Raw genomic sequence first — 19,382 nt, 5'->3', positions numbered from 1 at the left:
ATGATCCTCCCCTCCAGATGGGGGATGGGGCCACCCCAGCGCAGACTCACAGCCCCGTGGTGATGGCTCATTTATACAGCTGTCTTTTACTGAGCACCTACTATGTGCCAGGCACGTTCTTCGATGCCAGGGATGCAGTGGGTGAATGAGACCAAGCCCCCGCCCCACAGACCTGAGATGCCACTTCAGGGTGCTTCAGCAGCTTGTGGTTTTGAGTGCCAACCAGGTACGAGATGCGGGCTGAGTTCCCACGTGACTCCTCTCCTCTGTCCTCACAGCACACCTGTAGGGCAAGTTCCAAATTTCTTCCTGTTTTAAAGAAGCCAAGGCGATGAGTGCTCAGAAAAGCCAAGTGAGCTCTCCGAGGCCAACCACTAAGAAGTGACAGCAGCAGGACTCAAGCCCAGATCTTTGTTCCAAGTGCCGTATTCTTGCCCGTATAGTCCTTACCTTGCGGCTACTCACATCTTGCCTGGGATCAGTGGGTCTCAACCCCCACAGCGCATTCACATCACCTGGGGAGCCCCATCCCCAGAGATTCTGACTCACTTGGTCTGAAATGAGGCTTAAGCAATGGTGTGTAATCCTTTTTAATCCTGTGGTCACCCAGATTTGGATTGATTTTTTGCCCTGTGCCATATGTGTGGGTCTGTAGGAAATATTTCTGCAAGCTTTATTGGCCGTCTTTGCAATAACCCTGTAGGTCTATTACTGTCCTCATTGTACCTTTGATGAAACTGAGGCCCAGAGAGATAAGCTGACTTTCTCAGAGTCACAGAGCTACTAGGGAGGTTTGAACCCTGGACCTGTGACCCCCAAACCCATTGGTCTTCCCTACCTTTGTGGGTCTGTGATGAAGTGTTCCTGGCCAGCTAGCTGACTCCCACAGCCTTATCTTAGTGCAGGTGAGCAAGGCCTACAGGGCACACAGCCTAGAGGCCTCCTTTTGTCCCCAGCAATGAATGTTAATTTCTCATTAAGGAGGCCTTTCTCCACTTCCCACTTCAGACCCTCCTAGTTGTTTCGAGTGCCTTCTATTATCAGGAGCCATATTTGCATCTTAGACTGTGACTTCACAGCTGGCCCCAGAGCCTGTGCAATTTAAAAGACTTGGCCTAAGATTAATTAGCATCCCTCCCCAGCCTCTCCCTGTGGTCCCACACTTCACAGGGCCTAATCATGGCTAATTTCCTGGCTTCCTGATGCCATGAAGGCTGTAATTGTCCTTCTGCACTGTATCAGTCAGGGGTCAGTCAGTGCCTACAGTAGAGACCACTCAGGCTGTTTTAATCAGAGATGAACGGAGCGCAGGGAAGTGGGTGCTTGCAAGATCTCCGGGCGGCAAAAGAGGAGGGGTCCTGAGCTGGGGGCCTCCAGGAATGGCACCCAGCCTGCCAGGAAATCTGCTACCTAGGACAGGGTGGGGAGGGTGGAGGGTCAGCATCAGGGACCATCCAGGAAGCAGGTGACCACCGCCACAACCCTTGGCCTCCGATAACATCGTGCCTGCGAGAGCAGCACTGCCCATAGCCTGTGCGGCCGGGCTGGGATGCTTGAAAACCCATCGCCTCGGCCACTGTGCCCAGCACAGAATCGGCCACCGTGTGTCCCCTTCTTTCCACCTCACTTCTGCTCTCCCTGCTTGTAGGAGGGCATCTGATGGGCTGTAGCTAGCTCACTTCCAGAACGTCCACAGAAAGGGCATCTGGGAAACACAGACTGGCTTTCTGGCCTCTACTGAACACAAAGTCATCCTAGGAATAAAGTAGAAGGGGTTCTGGGGGGGTCAGCCCCCCCCCAACTACTGCACGGACTCTGCTCCACCCACATGCCGTGTTTTGGGGACCACCCCCTCTCGATATGGATAAACCAGGGAGCATTCAGTAGTGGTGAGAGGACTAGAAGCCATGTCCCAAAAGAAATTATCCTTTATTTATTTATTTATTTTAAAGATTTTATTTTTATTTATTTGACAGAGAGAGACACAGCAAGAGAGGGAACACAGCAGGGGGAGTGGGAGAGGGAGAAGCAGGCTTCCCACAGAGCAGGGAGCCTGATGCGGGGCTCGATCCCAGGACCCTGGAATCATGACCTGAGCCGAAGGCAGACGCTTAATGACTGAGCCACCCAGGCACCCCTCATCCTTTATTTTTAATTTAGCAAGCATTTATTACCCCAGGCCAGGCACTGTGTGAGGCTCTGGGGTTAGAAGCAAACAATCACATAAGGCTTGGTTCCTGCCCTTGCAGCCCCAGCTGTGAAGACGGGGGGTAGGGGGCACTGTCCCGCCCACAAGGCAGATGTGACAACCGGTCCAAGCATAAGGAGGACTGGCCTGCCGGACTTCCAAGTGAGCAGCTTGAGGCCTGTGGGCTGAACTTGTCCCCCGGAGAATGTTTTTTGGACTCACAAGGTTTAAAAAAGACTTAGTCACTCGCTAACATTTAAATTCAAAAGTTTTTCTGTATTTTTAAAACGCTCGATTCCGACTTCCCTGGAAAAATGGAAAGAGCTGGCCATCCTGCTGGGCTTCGCCTCCCCACGAGGCAGCCATTCGCAGAGTGCGGCCCCGTCAGGCCGGGTACACGTGCTCCCATTTGCCACAGTCCGCACCACTCCCTTTAGGGCCCCCGAGCCGAGGCCAAGTGGCGGCTGTAGCCTGTCATTGTGCTTGGGCTGCTCTCTCCCTCCCACCTGCTGGCTTCCCGCTTCTCCATTTCCCGCCTGGCCCACTGGGGCCTTTGAACCTGTGGCCCCTGGAAAGACAGGAATGGGCTTTGGAGTCAGACAAGCTCCTTCCTAGCTGTGTGTCCTGGAGCTGGCGGTGGGACCTGTCTGAGCCTTGAGTCCATCATCAGTCAGATGTCCCAGGGCTGCCAGGAGGGAGTGCGTGCTCAGTGTGTGGTTCGTCAGCAGGGGCTGTCCGCTGCTTTGGGGAGGGGCACCTGGCGGCAGGGGACAGACGAGCCCAGAGAGATGAGTGAGGGCACCGACTCAGGAACCCAGCGTCCACAGATCCAAGCCTGGGCTCCACCACTATCCAGTAGCACAGCCAGGAGAAGCGGCTCAGCGTCTGGTGGCTGCTTCCTCATCTGCAAGTGGGGTTAGCAGTGGCACCTGCCCAGTAGGGCAGTTAACGAGGACCGTGGAGCCTGACCTGACAGCTGGGGAGGAGCAGAGCCAGCCCCACAAAGGTCTGGCGGGAGTCTCCCAGCAGAGGGCACGGTGGGGTGGCAGGAAGCCGGGTCAGGCTGAAGGGACCCTGGGGTGGCCAGTGTGCAGGGACGGAGACGGTGAGTGCGGGGTCAGGGGTCACAGGTCAGAGGGGGCAGATCACACAGTGCCTGGAAGCCCCCAGGAAGAAGTTTGGATTTCATTTTAAATGTGAGGAATCTTCTGGAGGGTTTTCAATAGGAGAGTTACGTGTTTGGGCTCACGTTTCAGGAAGATCCCTGGTGGCCGCATGCCGAAGGATGCCCATAGGGCCAAGTGACTGCAGGAGGACCAGGCAGGAGACTTTGAAGCAGGGCTCCCCCCCCATCCCTGCCATGAGCCTAATGCAGCCTGTGTCTCTTTGTCCCCCAGCCTCCACCTCACAGCTCTGTCCCTGGCCCCCAGAGCCCCCTGATCATCTCAGCTTCCTCGACCCATCCCGGGCTGTCATCTTCCCGGTCTTTTAGTATTCGTTTGTGGAAATTGTCCAGGAGAGAGACCATCTGAATCTCTCAGTTGGTCAGCCTGGACCAGATGCCCGCTCCCGCCTTGCTAGGCTGTGACCAGAAGCGAAAAGCCTGCCTGCCCCGGAGCTGTTCCCTGAGCAAGGCCTGGAACCCCAGCTTCTCATCCAGGACAACAGATAGACCCGATGTACCAATTGCACTGTTGCCAGGAGGAAGAGGGACTGATTGGGTTTCCTTTGACCCCAACAAGTGGAGCTAAGTACGAAGTTTCTCCCTGGTAGAAAGTACCCAGGGACAGGTTTTGGGGTGCATAGGATAGGAAGGAAGGCCGTCTCGACCTCACTTTTTTGGGTGGGCTCCACTGTGCTTGGAGGCAGCCAGAGTAGGCAGTGGTCAAGGCGGCAGAATCCCCAGTGGCCAGTGGTGGCCAGTTCTCAAAAGCCACTCCATCAGGAGAGGTCCCACCTCCCGGTCCCAGTCCTGGGGCTGCTCCTGTATGGCTGTGCCCAGCAGGAGGGACAGGTGGGGGCCACAGAGGCACTTGGTGTTTTGGTACTGGCCACGGCCAGGTCAGCAGGGGACACAGAGGTCACAGTGCCCAGGGAGCCCCGAAGTCCCAGCCCATCCCTGGCCAGCACTGCTCCCTCGCCGTGGCCTCCCTGCACTCTTCAGCGGGCCAGCTTGCCAGTTTTTCTGAGTGTTGCCCTAAACTCCCCTGGGTCACATGTCCCCTTCCCAGTGACCAGGACCAATACCTTTGCCTCTTCAGTAGAATAAGTTCCCTTCTTAGGGTCTTGTCCAGCAACTAGGAAGCACTTTCCGGTAGAGATGCCCCTGACAGAAGGGGCTGCCCCAGGCACACAGGCCCAAGGATCCCTGCTCCAGAAGGTCACAGAGTCATCCAAATACTGGCCCAGAGCCTGACCTGGAAAACCCTTCTTGGGACTCTCCGATCGTGGGAGAGCCAAGGAGGCGGATGGCGGCGCGATGTTGGCTTCCGAGCTATTGCCTGCGCCGTGGACTGGGCTGGAGGTGATAAATGGGCTCTTGTTGGTACTGTCCTTTATCCACCACCACTTCTCAGCCTCAGATTTTTCTCCTGCTATCAGTGGATTAAGATTTATGGCTTCCTCAGCCTTGTAATACTTGGGTGGACAGCGGCCTAATCAACAGAGCCGTCGTTTACCAAAATGCTGTCAGATTTGATGAACGTCATCGGCTCTTAGCATTAAATTGGTAGTGAAGGGATTGGCCTTTCAGCAATTTACTGTGGGGTGGGCTTTCCTTAAAGGCCCAGAAAGCAAGTTCATTGCAATTTAAAGCAAAGGCTTTGCTTTCACTCTACTGCTGTATCCGGTTTCCTGTTGTGGGCCAGGCAGCTGAAGCACCCCCAGGAAAGTTCACGAGTACAGATGTGAAGCCCTTTCCTTTGTTTTCCTATTTCTGAGTTTTGAAAACCCCTGCCCTGAGGACAATGAATGAAACAACCCATAAAGCATCGGCTTTTACAGCAACCTTGCATGACGCAGACTGTCAGAGTGTTGAGCGCTATTATTTATAAGAGATCAGACAAATCCGGGAAGAACATATCAAATAAGGTAGATTTACTCCCCACCCCAAACCTGCCTGTCAGGATCTTCAGAGCTCTCTTACTTCTAGAGGGAGCTACTTACGTACTGCACAACCTGAACAACCATACAGGGCAACCCCTAGCCTTGATCTTTCTAGTCTACAGTAGCTTGAACACACATCTCTTAGAACACTTTGCTAAGGGGGCGGCAGATACACACAGATAACTCTGGGCACGGCCTTGGGCTGAGTGTGGCTGAGGACAAAAGCTGGCCGTGGGCCGGCAAACTGGAACATGGGTGTTCGGGGATCAGGGCTTTTAAATCCTGTCCTGGTATGTGGGTGATACTGCAGGGGTCTATCCAGTCTGGGTGCTGCAAGTGGGCAGGAGAGAGCAGCCACTTACAAACACCCACTCCGGGTAAAGCAGCGTGCCAAGCGGGGAGCCAGCCAGGAGCTCGGGCATCATCCTTGCAAGCATGTGAAGGTGGGAGGCAGGGAGCGGGCGCCTCCTGGGGGCTGGGCTGGAACCTGCCAGCCTCGTGCTCCTATTGGGAGGTGGGCGTCTTCATGTGGGTGAGGCGGCTCCCCATCTCCTCCAGTGGTGGCAGAGGCACCTCCCTGGGGCTGGGGTAGGAGAGCAGGCCAGATGGAAGACTATTTATTCCCCTCTCCAGCACCCACTCAGCATTTAAAACTCTTTCTGGACCACGTTAATTTTGTCAAATGTTGCTTCCTAAACATGTTCTTCTGTTGTGTGTGCTGTGTGAACTCCCCGAGGCCAGGCCATTGGTGGTTACATTTTTTGCTGTCTTGACATGCTTCCAGAACCGTGTATGCAGTCAGGATTCAGAAAGGACTTGTTGATTATACGTGCCCTCATGCCTACTGCAAACCCATCTCCTGACCTTTGGGCAAGGCTAGCAGTTGTGCCAAACTCCCAGGAAGGGCGAGGGACACTTCTGGGGAGGGGGAGGATGGGAAAGCAGCAGTGGAGAGAGACATACCTGGGCTCTCCTCCTTGAACCCTGGAGGTCTTTCTCGTATTTATCATTCAGATCAGACCCGGAGAGCTGCATTAATGCCAGCTCTTTCACTTGCCTGTGGGAATTCCTAGTTCAGGCATGGCTGGATCCAGGTGCTCAGACAGTGTAGCCGGGCTCGTTCCCCATCTCTCAACTCTGCTTTTCCCCATGCTGCTCTGCGTGGTACCAAGGTGGCCACCATCAGCTCCCACCTACATTCTGTCAACCTACTATTGCATCTCTTTGGCTTCCCTGAACCAGTCATCTAGTCACTCTGGGCCCGCAGGATCTAGCGCTCAGTTCGGCTGGGCCTGTCATATGCTCCAGCCACCTGTGGACTCAGTTCCACATGAACACTTGGATTGGGGGTGGGGAGAGAGGGAGAGGATTTCCCCCCAAAAAATCAGGGTGCTTTTGCCCAAAGACAGGGGGGCGCATGCGGGACGGGTGGAAACGGCAGCACCCACTACAAAACTTAGGCTCATGCTACTCAAACTTCAGTGTGCGTGTATGTCACCGGGGCTCTTGTGAAAATGCAGATTCTGATTCCTAGCTCTAAGACAGGGCTTGAAATTCAGCATTTCTCACAAATTCCCCAGGAGAAGCCGAGGCTGCTGGTGCACGGACCGGCTGTACGTGCAGTAGTGAGGTCCTAGTCCAAGCCTTCCCTTTCTAGCTAAAGGAACAGAGAACTATGGAGGGGCCAGGCTGTGCCCCATGCCCAGTGCCCCTCCCTCCGTGCCCCTGCCCCTTCCCCCTCCTCTCTCCCTCCCCCTCGCCCTCTTTCCGGCCCTTCCTCCTTCTCTCTGTCTGTCCCTCTCATTTCAGCATTTGGGCGCTATTAAATGGTTCCTGAGGAGGAGGGGGGAGCCCGCCCTCCCCAGAGTTACATAGAAAAATCTTTCTTGGAGATGAACTTCAAAGCCCTTACAGCTTCATCCTGGCCCAAGGCAAGAAGACTCTCAGGAGTCTCCTGGCCTATTCCACGTACAGCTTCCCCTCCATACACCCTGCAGCCGCCCTCCAAAATGCTCTGAGAGCAAGCTGACACAGCCTGGGAGGCAGCGGGGCCACACTTGGAGTCAGAGCATGGGGGGCATGGCCAAGTGACGGATGGCCCTAGGGAAGGAAAAATGTGGGGCGCCTGGGTGGCTCAGTCGTTAAGCGTCTGCCTTCGGCTCAGATCATGATCTCAGGGTCCTGGGATCGAGCCCAGCATCGGGCTCCCTGCTCGGCGGGAAGCCTGCTTCTCCCTCTCCCACTCCCCCTGCTTGTGTTCCCTCTCTCGCTGTGTGTCTCTCTGTCAAATAAATAAAATCTTTGAAAAAAAAAAAAAGAAAGAAAAATGTCCCGAGCACCTTCCTTCTGCCCCTCTGCCTGCTCCCTGTTCTCCGACAGGGGGCTCCCCACCTGCCTTTTCCAGCCTCTCTTTTTCTTTACTCTCTCTTGCCAAGATCTTTTTCTCGAATGATCTATAGCCATGCCCCTGCCTACTTTTTTGAGTGTTTGATATTCTCAGGAAATTCCTTAATTTCCCTCTCTTCTCCCCAAAGGCCACCGTAGCCGAGGCTGGGCACATTTCTTCTTCACATGCCCACTGGGGGCGGTACAGTGGGGCAGTTTAGTACCGGGGTCGGTGGGCAAACTCCAGCTCATGGGCCGATCTGGCCACAGCCTGTTCTTGTAAATAAAGTGTTTTGGGGACCCAGCCATGCCCGTTTACTTAGGCAATATCTGTGGCTGCTTTCGAGCTACAATGGGACGGTTCAATACTGTGATGGAGACCATATGGCTGGCAAAATCAAAAATACTTTCTTTTTACAGGATATGTTGACCCATCCCTGGTTTAGAGCAAGGCCTCTGGAGCTATCCTGCTGGGGTTCAGATCTAAGCTCTGCGGCTTCCTAGTTGTGTGATCTTGGGCCAGAGGCATGGAGCCTGGTGCCTCGGTTTCCCCCTCGGGTTGCTATAGGACTAAGTGAGCATCTAAAGCACTAGGAGTAACAGTAGTGTGAAAGTGCTGATGGGGGCGGGGGGCGGCGTGACTGTGGTGGAGAAAGGTGTTCAGTCCTAACCAGGGAGAGGCCTGCAGGGCAGTAAGGTTCGGCATCATGTCCTTCATCATCAAGATAACCGCTAAGTTCACCAAGCTTGTGGGGACGCAGAGTCTTACAGGGGTGGAGGGTTCTAACCCAGGACACGAGGAGAAAGGCAGGGTCTAAATCTCTGTCCCTCGGAGGGGTAATGCATTCAGTACACATGGCGTGGCCGACCTCTTCCTTCTCTCGGGAGCCGGGCCTCCCTAGAGCGAGGCCCAGAGCAGAAACTTTAAGGAGGCCCTCGCTCTTGGATTCGTGCCCCGTCTTAAATGTGGTGCCTCGCTGATGCCCCCCTGGCCCCAGCTCTGAGAAGTCGGGAGGAAAAAAGGACCCCCAGGGTCTCCTAAACTCATTGGATCACAAAGCCAATTTGGGGGAAGTTTATCACCCACTAACATTCTACTGCTAAGGTATTTCAACCGAAAAAGTTGCTTTAAAAAAATTCCACTGAACGTGCTTTGTGCAGTAGGAAGCAGTAAAGACTTCTGAGCAGAGGTGGCGGGACCCGTCGGGCTGGCCCTTCCGAGCCGATGCCGGGCCAGCATGCCTCGTAGCGTGACTGCTGGGGGACAGGGACATGCCACCTCGCGGTCAGCCCCCTAAGAAGCTCACCCCTCAGAGGAATCGAGATGCTCGTTCCATTGTGTCTGAAACAGCCTTCTTTTGTCTAGAAATCGGTGCAGATCAGAACGGAAGCTGGCCCGCGGCTCCACATCGAGCCTCCTCTGGACTATTCTGAAGATTCTGAGGCATGTGGAGATGAGACCGCCAAGGCACAGGGTGCTTCTGGGGACCGTCCACAGGTAGGACTGGGCCTCAGCTCGTGTTACAGTGGCTCTCGGGTGCGTTGTGACCTTCCTTCCTTATGCCCCTGAGTTCTTTACTCCGACATTCATCTCCCACACTCTAGTGAGCGCCCAGACCACGGGCTAGATGCTCCGCTAGGGCCCCCGGAGTCCAGGTATCAGTAAGGCTGGTGTCTGACCCCAGAGAGGCAACAGCATAGGATCCCTCTACCACAGGAGGGAGCTGAGGGGTGGGGCAGGGTGTGGTGGGCCCAGGAGAGAGGGTATCCAGGAAGGCTTCCTAGAGGAAGTGACATTTGCCAGGGTCCTAAAACCTGGGTGAGAGTGTGGAGCAAGGAGGGAAGGGGAGGTGGGCAGAGCTGATACTTAGCTGAAACCTGATGGGAAGAGCATTGCAGGCAGAGGGAACAGCATGCACAGATGCCGTGAGGCTGGACTTGTTGAAGGAGCACACTGTAGGCCCAATGTGAGCCCCAGAGGGAGTGTGGGATGAGGTGAGGTTGGAAGGGCAGTGGGGCAGACCAGGAGGTGCACAATGAGCCTGGCAAGGGGTGAGCGTGGGTGGTTGGATTTTATTCCAAGGGCATTGCTTTTATACATAGAATGAGCACATAGATCGTCTCCATGGCTGTGTAGAAGCAAAATTACCGGGAGGCAGCAGGACAAAGTCAGGCCCCTAAGCCAGCCCCTGCCCTATTCGCCAGGCGTGTGTTCCGCTGTGGGCCCAGGCTGCAGATGCAACAGCCTCCATCAAAGAACAAAGTCTTGCTTCTGTATCAAAAACCTGCCTTTAAGAAATGCACATGACTCATAAAATCCGTGCGAACAGTGACCAGGAAACATTCCTCTGTGGTGTTGCCTGTTTGTATGTCCTTCTTGGCACATAAAAGAAGGACAGGTAAGGAGCAAAGGGTCACTTTGGTTCACATCCTGGCTACAAAAGTCTGAAAGTAAATTGGAAATTCTGTCTTCCTGGAAGAAAAAAAAAAAAAAAAGAAAGCCCTTTTGTTTTTATAGAATAACCCAATGACCTTGTTTCCTACCCAGTCCCTAGAAATGGGATTTTACAATAGGCAAAATTGTAGTGTGGACTTTATTGCCTTTAACACCCACCTCCCACACAACACACACACACACACACACACACACACACGCTTCTGAATCAACAGAATGGTCCCTGCTCAGGATCTGAGCACATGTCTGTGCAAATAGCCGTCAGTCTCCCTTCGTTTGGGAGGCTGGTCTGCGGCCAAGTTCAGTCTGTTACAGTCCCAGCCACGCCCCCTGTCAGAGAACGTGTGCACATCCTTCATGCAGGAAGTGGGGTAGTTCCCTCATCTCCTTTGGCCATTTGGTACCCCCGCCCCCGTTAAATGAACATATAGTCCTTCCTTGGCAAGCTCCCCAGCTCCCTGCAGCACCAGACAACCTGCCCCTCACGAGCTATGAAAGCTTCCATTAGCATTCCCGTGTGCACGCGTGCTCTGAATCCTCATCGCCCTGCCCTGCCAACACTTCATTTTCTCCACCGTGAGTGCTTGATTGTATTTCTTTCTTTCCTTTTCCTCCCCATCTTGAGGGGGCACTCCGTAAGGCTTCACAGTCAATTTTCCCTTGGAGTTATTTCCTGCTAAGTGAAAGAGTAAAATGGTGACGCTAGTTTTCGGCCAAGGCAGAAGCCGTAAGAGATGCAATCTGAACGAGAGAGAGGGGGAAAAGAAGGCATGTGGCTAAATATACTCAGCCACCTCACACTGTTTGCAAGTGCAGCTCTGAAATGGAGCAAAAGGAAATGCGTGCCTGCGTGTGTACTTTTCACCTGACCTTCACTGTTGAAACACACCAGCCTGTCTGCCTTCAACCATACCCTTAGCGATCTTCAATTTCTTGGCGGCTCTGAGTTCACAGACCCGCATGCCGCAGACATGCTCTGTTGGCCCCCAGCCCATTGACGTGCATGGGGCTTTTGAAAGAATTACTAGCTGACATTTAAGATCAGGAGATCCCGTGTCAAAATGTGAACTGGGGGCTTGTCTTGAAGAACCCGAACATTCGGGGCCCCATTCTTACATGACAGCAGCAGCTGGACCTGAGGAGCAGCCGCCCCGGGAGTGAGGTGTGTGCACTGTGTGGGCCACGGTCCCCGCTCCAGATCCCGGGCCCCGTTCTATACACTGAGGATAAAACAGACAGTAGGCAATGGGGCTTATCAGAGAAATGGCAAAGGGCTGGAGAAAGACGGGCAGGGGCTTCTCATTGATGAGATGCTCCGTGCGCAGTTCCCGAGAAAGCCGGGGAGTGAGGCACGTGGGGAAGAGCATGCCGGGCACAGGAGCAGCAGGTGCGGAGGCCCCGAGGCGGGAGGACAGGGGGACGCCAGTGTGTTTGGGCGCTGGGTGAGCAAGCGGGTGAGGAAAAGAGGTGAGGCCGAGGCTCAGATGGCCCAGGGCTTTGAGGCTATAGTAAAGGCGAGGGATTCTGTTCTGAGTCGGGGGGAAGCCACTGTAGGGTTTTGAGCAGCTCAGGAACTCGGATGAAAACAGGGTGCCTCTTTCCAGAGAGTTCTGCCAAAGAGCCAGGTCTCAGTCACGTTGGGCTTTGTGTTGCAGTGCATAACAGGGCTCCATTTATATATCAGGAATGAAACAAAGTGCACACTTTTTTCTATTAGTAAGATGTCTTTTTTTTCCCCTGATAATGCACAGTCTATATAAAGAATTCAACTGATAACAAAGAAAATAAAAGTCTTTTCATAATCCCACTGCCCCAGAGGTCATAGATGGGTATATCCGTTCATAATATAGATTTCTTGTATTCATTATATGTATGTGTTGATTATATCCAAGAGGAGGTGGTGGATCTGGAATGTTCCAGTCCTGGCCCATTCCCAATGAGTGGTAGTCCGCGAGTTTAGTTATCAGCTCTGAGCTTTCCCTCCACTGTGTGGAACCTGGAGTGGGGTAAACTGGTTATTTGCCCACAATTACCATTCAGTGTTTTCAAGTCATTGTTACTGGCTGACACGTGGAAACAACTAAACACCTGTCACAAGCTGTGTCCCCAGCAGCTCTGCCCCCTGTGGACTCTGCCGAGGCCCACGACGGCTCACCCACCTGTGGGTATGGTGGAGATTCTATTGTGCCATCGCTGGCCGCCCCACTGGTCCCCAGCAGGCCCCACAGCAAATCCCTTCAGTCCCCCTTCAGTAATTTCAATGGTGAGGCTTAAAAAATGAAGGATCGTTTTTAGGGCCGTCCCATTGCTTGGGTACTTCTGTTTTAGATGACCTTATAAATAACTTCCCAGTGAGTACTGTTTTTTCCTTGACTTTTTTTAAGATTGTATTTATTTATTTGAGGAGGGGGTAGAGGGGATGGGAGAGAGAGAATCTCAAGCAGACTCAGCACTGAGCATGGAGTCGGATGCGGGGCTGGATCCCACGACCCTGAGATCATGACCTAAGCCAAAACCATGGGTCAGACGCTTAATTGACAGAGCCACCCAGGTGCCCCTCCCTTATTTCTTATTGTTACTTTCCCAAAGATGGGATTATATACCATCCACCCTATTTGATAACCCCACCTTTTTTATTCAGCAAGATGTGGTGGCCATACCTCCACGCCAGTCGTCGCTCAGTCCTCACTGAGCCAGTGTTTAGGTGGGTGGTGGCCCGAGTTTAAATCCCAGTCTGCTTACTTTCTATGGGCCTGCAGTGGTGTGGGTGAGGCAGGGATGAGTTTGACCAGATCCGCTTTGGGAGTGGGAGCAGAGAAGGAGGAGGAGGTGAGGAGGGAGACGGGAGGCCTGGAGACCAACAGAGAGGACGAGGGACCCAGCACATCTTCAGGGACGTAAGTTGCTTTTCCTGCGCCCATTCTCTCTGCTTGCCCCTAGGGTACCAAGTCTTCCGCCGACACCACGCCCTGTGATTTTCATTTCACCCTTCTGGATGCCCACGGATGCCCTGACCCTGCAAGCAATACAGACAAAGAAAGGATCCTCTTAACTATTCAGGATGTGATGGTAAGATGGATTTCAGCCTCATAACCCCACAAAGGGCCAGGGTCTCTGCCAGAGCCAAGCAGTTGGGCGGGAGGTTGAGCCCCACGAGAGCATCTTCATTTACACCTGGGAAGATGGCGCAGGTCACACAGCAGGATTTGGCTTTCACAAAAACCTTGGACCCACCCACTACATTTAAAACAATACACATGAGATTTGACTTGATGCTATTTTTTTTTAAACATAGTAGAAGCTCATATTAAGTGAGCACTTACTAAGTGCTATGCACTGTGTTGAGTATGTTACACCCATTCCTGCATTAACCCTTTGAGTTAAATGCTAGGTATTTTCTTTTTTTTTTAAGATTTTATTTATTTATTTGAGAGAGAGAGAGTGTGAGAGAGCGCGAGTGGGGGAAGGGGCAGAGGGAGAGGGAGAAGCAGACTCCCCACTGAGCAGGGAGCCCAATGTGGGACTCCATCCCAGTACCCTGGGATTATGACCTGAGCCAAAGGCAGATGCTAAACTGACTGAGCCATCCAGGCGCCCAAGTGCTAGGTATTTTCATTCTCATTTTGTAGTTTGGGGAAACTAAGAAGTAGAGAAAGGATGTGGCTCTCCCAGGCCTCAGAGGAACCCAGACTGGAAACCCAGACCCCATGACTCCTTATTTCTTGCAGTTAACGATTATAGGCTGGGAATTGTGCCGAGCTGCTTTTGCTCCCCAGAGCGCCCAGTTCTCTGTAGGGGCACAGTCTGTTGTGAATGTGATTAATAATGCCTGGAAGCAAGGTGCTGAGAGGTGGCCATCTATCAGTTTTGCTTAGGATCCAAAAGACCTCTCCGCAGTGAACCCAGAGCTGGGGACATTGATGAAAAATTTGGGAAATTGGGAAAAATGAAATCCAATGAGGAAACAACCAGACAAAGCCAAATTGAGCGACTGTCTGCAAAACAGCTGGCCTGGGGTCTTCAGAACTATCAGTGGTATGAAAAAGGCTATTCCAGATAAAAGAGGCTAACAAGATACCACAGTTTTAGGCCACATGAGATCCTTGCGGGGGGCAGAGGGGTGGTAATTGCCCTAAGTGTAAGGATGGTTTGGGGAAATTAACAAATTTGAAAATTCACTATGTTAGATAACAATATTGTATCGATGTTAAATTTCCTGAATTTGATGATTATATTGTGTTTATGTAAGAGAAGGTCTTTGTTCTCAGGTCTTCCGAGAATTGGTGAAGAACCGATGAATGTAGGTGCAGGGTTTTTGGGTATTCATTATACCCTTCCATTATATTACTCTGATATGTTTTCTGTGGGTTTTACCTTTTTTTCAAAATAAAAAGTTTTTTTTTTTTAAGCTATCACATTAAGGAGATACTCTGCTTCAATAGAGCTAAGCATCAGCAAAGAAAGAAGAAGTTTAAAAGGAGACCTAGTTGAAAAAGCTTAGTAGGATTGTATTGATGTTAATTTTGCGATTGTGCTATTGTGCTTTAATTATGCAGGGTGTTACCATGGGGGAAACTGGGTGAAGGGTACATGGTATCTCTCTCTCTCTTGTTTCATACACATAGCATACGAAATCTACAGTAAACACAACGTAAAAAGTAAAAGCTAACTAAATAAAGCAAACACAAATGCACAGGTCCTACCTTCCAGAGGCTCAGATTCTGATCCTGGGTTTGGGTTCAGGCATGGTGTTTTTTGTTGTTGTTCTTGTTGTTTTAAGCACCAAAATACATGACTGTATTTTGCAGCAATGTTTGAGAACCACAGTTTTAAGAGCTGTGGATCTCAAAATTTGATATGCATAAGAATCACTTAGGATATTTGTTTGAAATACATATTTTAAATCTCATTTTTAAGCTAATAGAATTTGTATATAGGAGATAGCATAGTTTTTAACATAAGAATTCTCAGTGATTCTGAATCAGAAGGCCTAAAGATTTCAATTTACCTCATATGGAAGGGAAGTTTTGGAGATAATTTGGACTTTGTGGGTTAGATCTGGGGACTATAAAAGAAAGGAATTTTAAAATTCAAAGTTAAAATCTCTTCTTCATCATACAAAATTAAGATAACTGTAAAGTAAAAAGCAAAATAAAACAACAACAAAAATCCAAGAGGTTTACAAAAGCCAGAAAGGGATGGGAGAAAGCACCGCCCTTGTCTTCAAAACCATATCCTGTCCTTCCAGAAACTCAGATGACAGAGGATATTAGTTAAAATAATAAATGAAAGACACAAAACCATAATAGCTCCTGATGGCATCTCCTCTCTTACAGATCAATTTCTATCCAGAAATTGACCATTAGTATCAAGGAAAGACTAAATTATGTTTTAAGAAGACACGAAAGTCCGAATATATTTTAGAAATATTTTCTTTCTTTCTCTTTTTAAAGATTTTATTTATTTATTTGACAGAGAGAAAGAGTGGGTGCATGTGAGAGAGAGAGAGCACAAGCGGGGTGGGGAGGGGCAGACAGAGAGGGAGAAGCAGGCTCCCCACTTAGCAGGGAGCCTGACGTGGGGCTCAATCCCAGGACTCTGGGATCATAACTTGAGCTGAAAGCAGATGCTTAACCGACTGCCTTCGGCTCAGGTCGCATTGGGCTCCCCACTCCATGGGAAGCCTGCTTCTCCCTCTCCCACTCCCCCTGCTTGTGTTCCCTCTCTCACTGTGTCTCTGTCAAATAAATAAATAAAATCTTTTAAAAAAATTAAAAAAAAAAGAAAATGAATATGAATGTTTCATATTTGATTTTTCTCACTTTACTCACATTCAAAATATGTACTGTATGGTGACTAACATAACATAATAAAAAAAAAATATGTTTCAAACTGGAAAAAAAACAATTCAGAGAAAATAGGGGCATGTAGGAGAGGATTTATTAGTTATGACTTGAAAAAATTAAGCTGGATTTCAAGATAAGAGTAGAAATACAGTCATGAATAGAAGTAGGTGTGGCCAGCGGGGAGGTCCTGGACCCCGGACTGCGAGGGCCAGCTTCAGCTCACAGATGTGTCTCGTTGGCTGCCTCGTGTTGTGCTGGGGTCATCATTGTTCCTGCTGTACTTTATTTTAATTCCAGTATTGCTAAATGCAGTGTAAAAACAGCTTCAGGTGTACAATATGGTGATTCAACAATTCTGTACATGACTCAGCGCTCAGCATGATAAATGTACTCTTAATCCCCATCACCTGTGCCCCCCACTTACCCCCCTTCTGGTGACCAGCTGTTTTTCTCTATAGTTAAGAGTCAGCTTCTTGGTTTGTTTCTCTTTTTTTTCTTCTTTGTTTTGTTTCTTAAATTCCACATATGAGTGAAATCATATGGTATTTGTCTTTCGCTGACTTATTTTACTTAGCGTAATACTCTCTAGCTCCATCCATGTTGTTGCAAATCACAGGATTTCATTCTTTTTATGGCTGAATAATATTCCATTGTATGTATGTATGCCACAACATCTTTAGCCATCTATCATTGGACACTTGGGCTGCCTCCATAATTTGGCTATTATAAATAATGCTGTAATAAACATGGGGGTGCATGTATCTTTTTGAGTGAGTGTTTTCATATTCTTTGGGTAAATACCCAATAGTGGAATTACTAGATCATATGATAATTCTATTTTTAGTTTTTTGAGGAACCTCCATCCTGGTTGTACCAGTTTGTGTTCCCTAGTGCACGAGGGTTCCTTTTTCTCCACATCTTCGCCAACACCTGTTGTTTCTTGTGTTTTTTATATTAGCCATTCTGACAGGTGTGAGGTGATATCTCATTGTGGTTTTGATTTACCTTTCCCTGATGATGAGTGATGTTGAGCATCTTTTCATGTGCCTGTCGGCCATCTGGAAGTCTTCTTTGGAGAAATGTCTGTCCATGTCTTCTGCCCATTTTTTAATTGGATCATTTGGGTTTTTTTGGTGTTGTATAAGTTCTTTACATTTTGTTTTTTTTTGTTTTTAGTGTTTTATTTATTTATTTTGACAGAGAGAGAGAGACAGCGAGAGGGAACACAAGCAGGGGGAGTGGGAGAGGGAGAAGCAGGCTTCCCGCGGAGCAGGGAGTCCCAACGCAGGGTTCGATCCCAGCACCCTGGGATCATGACCTGAGCCAAAGGCAGACACTTAACAACTGAGCCACCCAGGCGCCCCTGTTCTTTACATTTTGGATACTAACCCTTGCAGATATCTTCTCCCTTTCAGTACATTGTCTTTTCGTTTTGCTGATTGTTTCCTTTGCTGTGCAGAAGCTGTTCGTTTTTTAAAAAAAGATTTATTTAATAGGGAGAGAGCAAGCAGGGGGAAGGGCAGAGGGAGAGGGAGACAAGCAGACTCCCCGCTTTTTGGGGAGCTGGATGCGGAGCTTGCTCCCAGGACCCTGAGACCATGACCTGAGCCGAACTCAAGAGTCAGCCGCTCAACCTGCTGAGCCACCCAGGCGCCCCAGTTTTATGGTTGTTTTTGTAGTTCTCTGTTCCTTTCTTCTCTTGCTCTTTTCTCACTGTTTGCAGGCTTTCTTTGGTGATATACTTGGATTCCTTTCTCTTCATTTTTTGCATATCTATTACTGGTTTTTAATTTGTGGTTACCATTAGGTTTGTATGTAACATCTTATGCATACAGCAGTCTATATCATTAAGTTGATGGCAGCTTAAGTTTGAACCCATTCTTTACTCCTCTCCTCCCCCCAGCATTTTAGGTACATGGTGTACTTTACATTCTCTTATTTTGTGAATCCCTTGACTGATTTTTATAGATATACTTAATTTTACTGCTTTTGTGGCTCCTACTTTTCTGACTCCTACTTATGGTCTTTCTTTTCCACTCAAAGAGTCCCCTTTAACATTTTTCGTAAGGCTGGCTTAGTGGTCATGAATTTCTTTAACTTTTGTTTAGGAAACTCTTTATCTCTCCTTCTATTATGAATGGTAGCCTTGCTGGATAGAGTGTTCTTGGTTGCAGATTTTGTTTTGTTTTGTGTTGAGCACTTTGAATATATCCTGCCACTCCCAGCCCTACTAAAGTCTCTACTGAGAAATCCACTGAAAGCCTTTTGCGGTTTCCCTTGTATATGACTATTTTCTCTTGTTGCTTTTAAAATTCTCTCTTTATCACTACTTTTTGCTATTTTAATTACTGTATGTCTTGATGTGAACCTCACTGAGTTGATTTTGTTGGGTGCTCTCTGTGCCTCCTGGATCTGGATGTCTGTTTCCTTCCCCAGACTCGAGAAGTTTTCAGCTATTATTTCTTCAAATAAATTTTCTCTCTCTTGTTCTGGGATCCCTATAATACAAATGTTATTATGCTTGATGGTGTCACTGAGTTCCCTTAATCTATTTTCATTTTCTTTTTCCTTTTTTTTTTTTTTAAAAGAGAGAGTGCACACGAATGGGGGTGGAGGGGGGCAGAGGGAGGGGGGAGAGAGGATCTTAAGCCTCCTTAAGACTAGGCATGGAGGGGCGCCTGGGTGGCTCAGTCGTTAAGCATCTGCCTTCGGCTCAGGTCATGATCCCAGGGTCCTGGGATCGAACCCCGCGTCAGGCTCCCTGCTCGCAGGAAGCCTGCTTCTACCTCTCCCACTCCCCCTGCTTGTGTTCCTGCTCTCACTATCTCTGTCGAATAAATAAATAAAATCTTAAAAAAAGAAAAAAAAAAGACTAGGCATGGAGCCTGATGTGGGTCTCAATCCCAGGACCCTGAGATCATGACCTGAGCTGAAATCAAGAGTCATCGGCTTAACCAACTTAGCCTCCCTGGTGCCCCTATTTTCATTTTTTATTACTATTTTTTCTCTCTCCTCTTCAACTTGATTGCTTTCCATTACTCTGACATCCAGGTCACTGATCTGTTCTCCTTCCTCTAGCCTACTATTCATTCCTTTTAGTGTATTTTTCATTTAAGTTATTGCATTCTTCCTGTCTGATTAGTTCACTTTTATGTTTTCTGTCTCTTTTTTGAGTCTCACTGAAGTCTTCCACTCTTAAGTCCAGTAAATATCTTTAGGATTTTAAATTCTCTATCAGGTATATTACTTTAGGTCCCATTCTTTCATTTGGGACATCTTCTTCTGTCTCCTCATTTTGTCTAACTCTCTGTGTCTCCTTCTATGTGTTAGGAAAGTCAGCTCCATCTCCTGGTCTTGAAACTAGTGGCCTTGTGAAGAAGAGGTCCTATGGTGGCCTGCGGTC

General features: G+C 49.5%; 1 protein-coding gene across 3 annotated transcripts in view; it reads left to right on the top strand.

Annotated features, from left to right (window-relative positions):
• The window catches only part of KIAA0556 (KIAA0556 ortholog), a 180,539-nt gene that overhangs the window by 58,812 nt on the left and 102,345 nt on the right, over nucleotides 1–19,382 (top strand). For all 3 annotated transcript variants that reach the window (XM_032430729.1, XM_032430728.1, XM_032430727.1), the window contains 2 exons: nucleotides 9,045–9,176; nucleotides 13,074–13,202. In XM_032430729.1, coding sequence (XP_032286620.1) covers nucleotides 9,045–9,176; nucleotides 13,074–13,202 — 261 coding nt within the window. The remainder of the gene's footprint in view (nucleotides 1–9,044; nucleotides 9,177–13,073; nucleotides 13,203–19,382) is intronic.

The sequence above is a fragment of the Phoca vitulina genome, unplaced genomic scaffold, assembly GCF_004348235.1.
Source record: "Phoca vitulina isolate PV1807 unplaced genomic scaffold, GSC_HSeal_1.0 scaffold45, whole genome shotgun sequence".
Lineage (NCBI taxonomy): Eukaryota > Metazoa > Chordata > Mammalia > Carnivora > Phocidae > Phoca > Phoca vitulina.
Note: the sequence above shows the minus strand (reverse complement) of the source record. Positions and strands in the feature narration are given on the sequence as shown.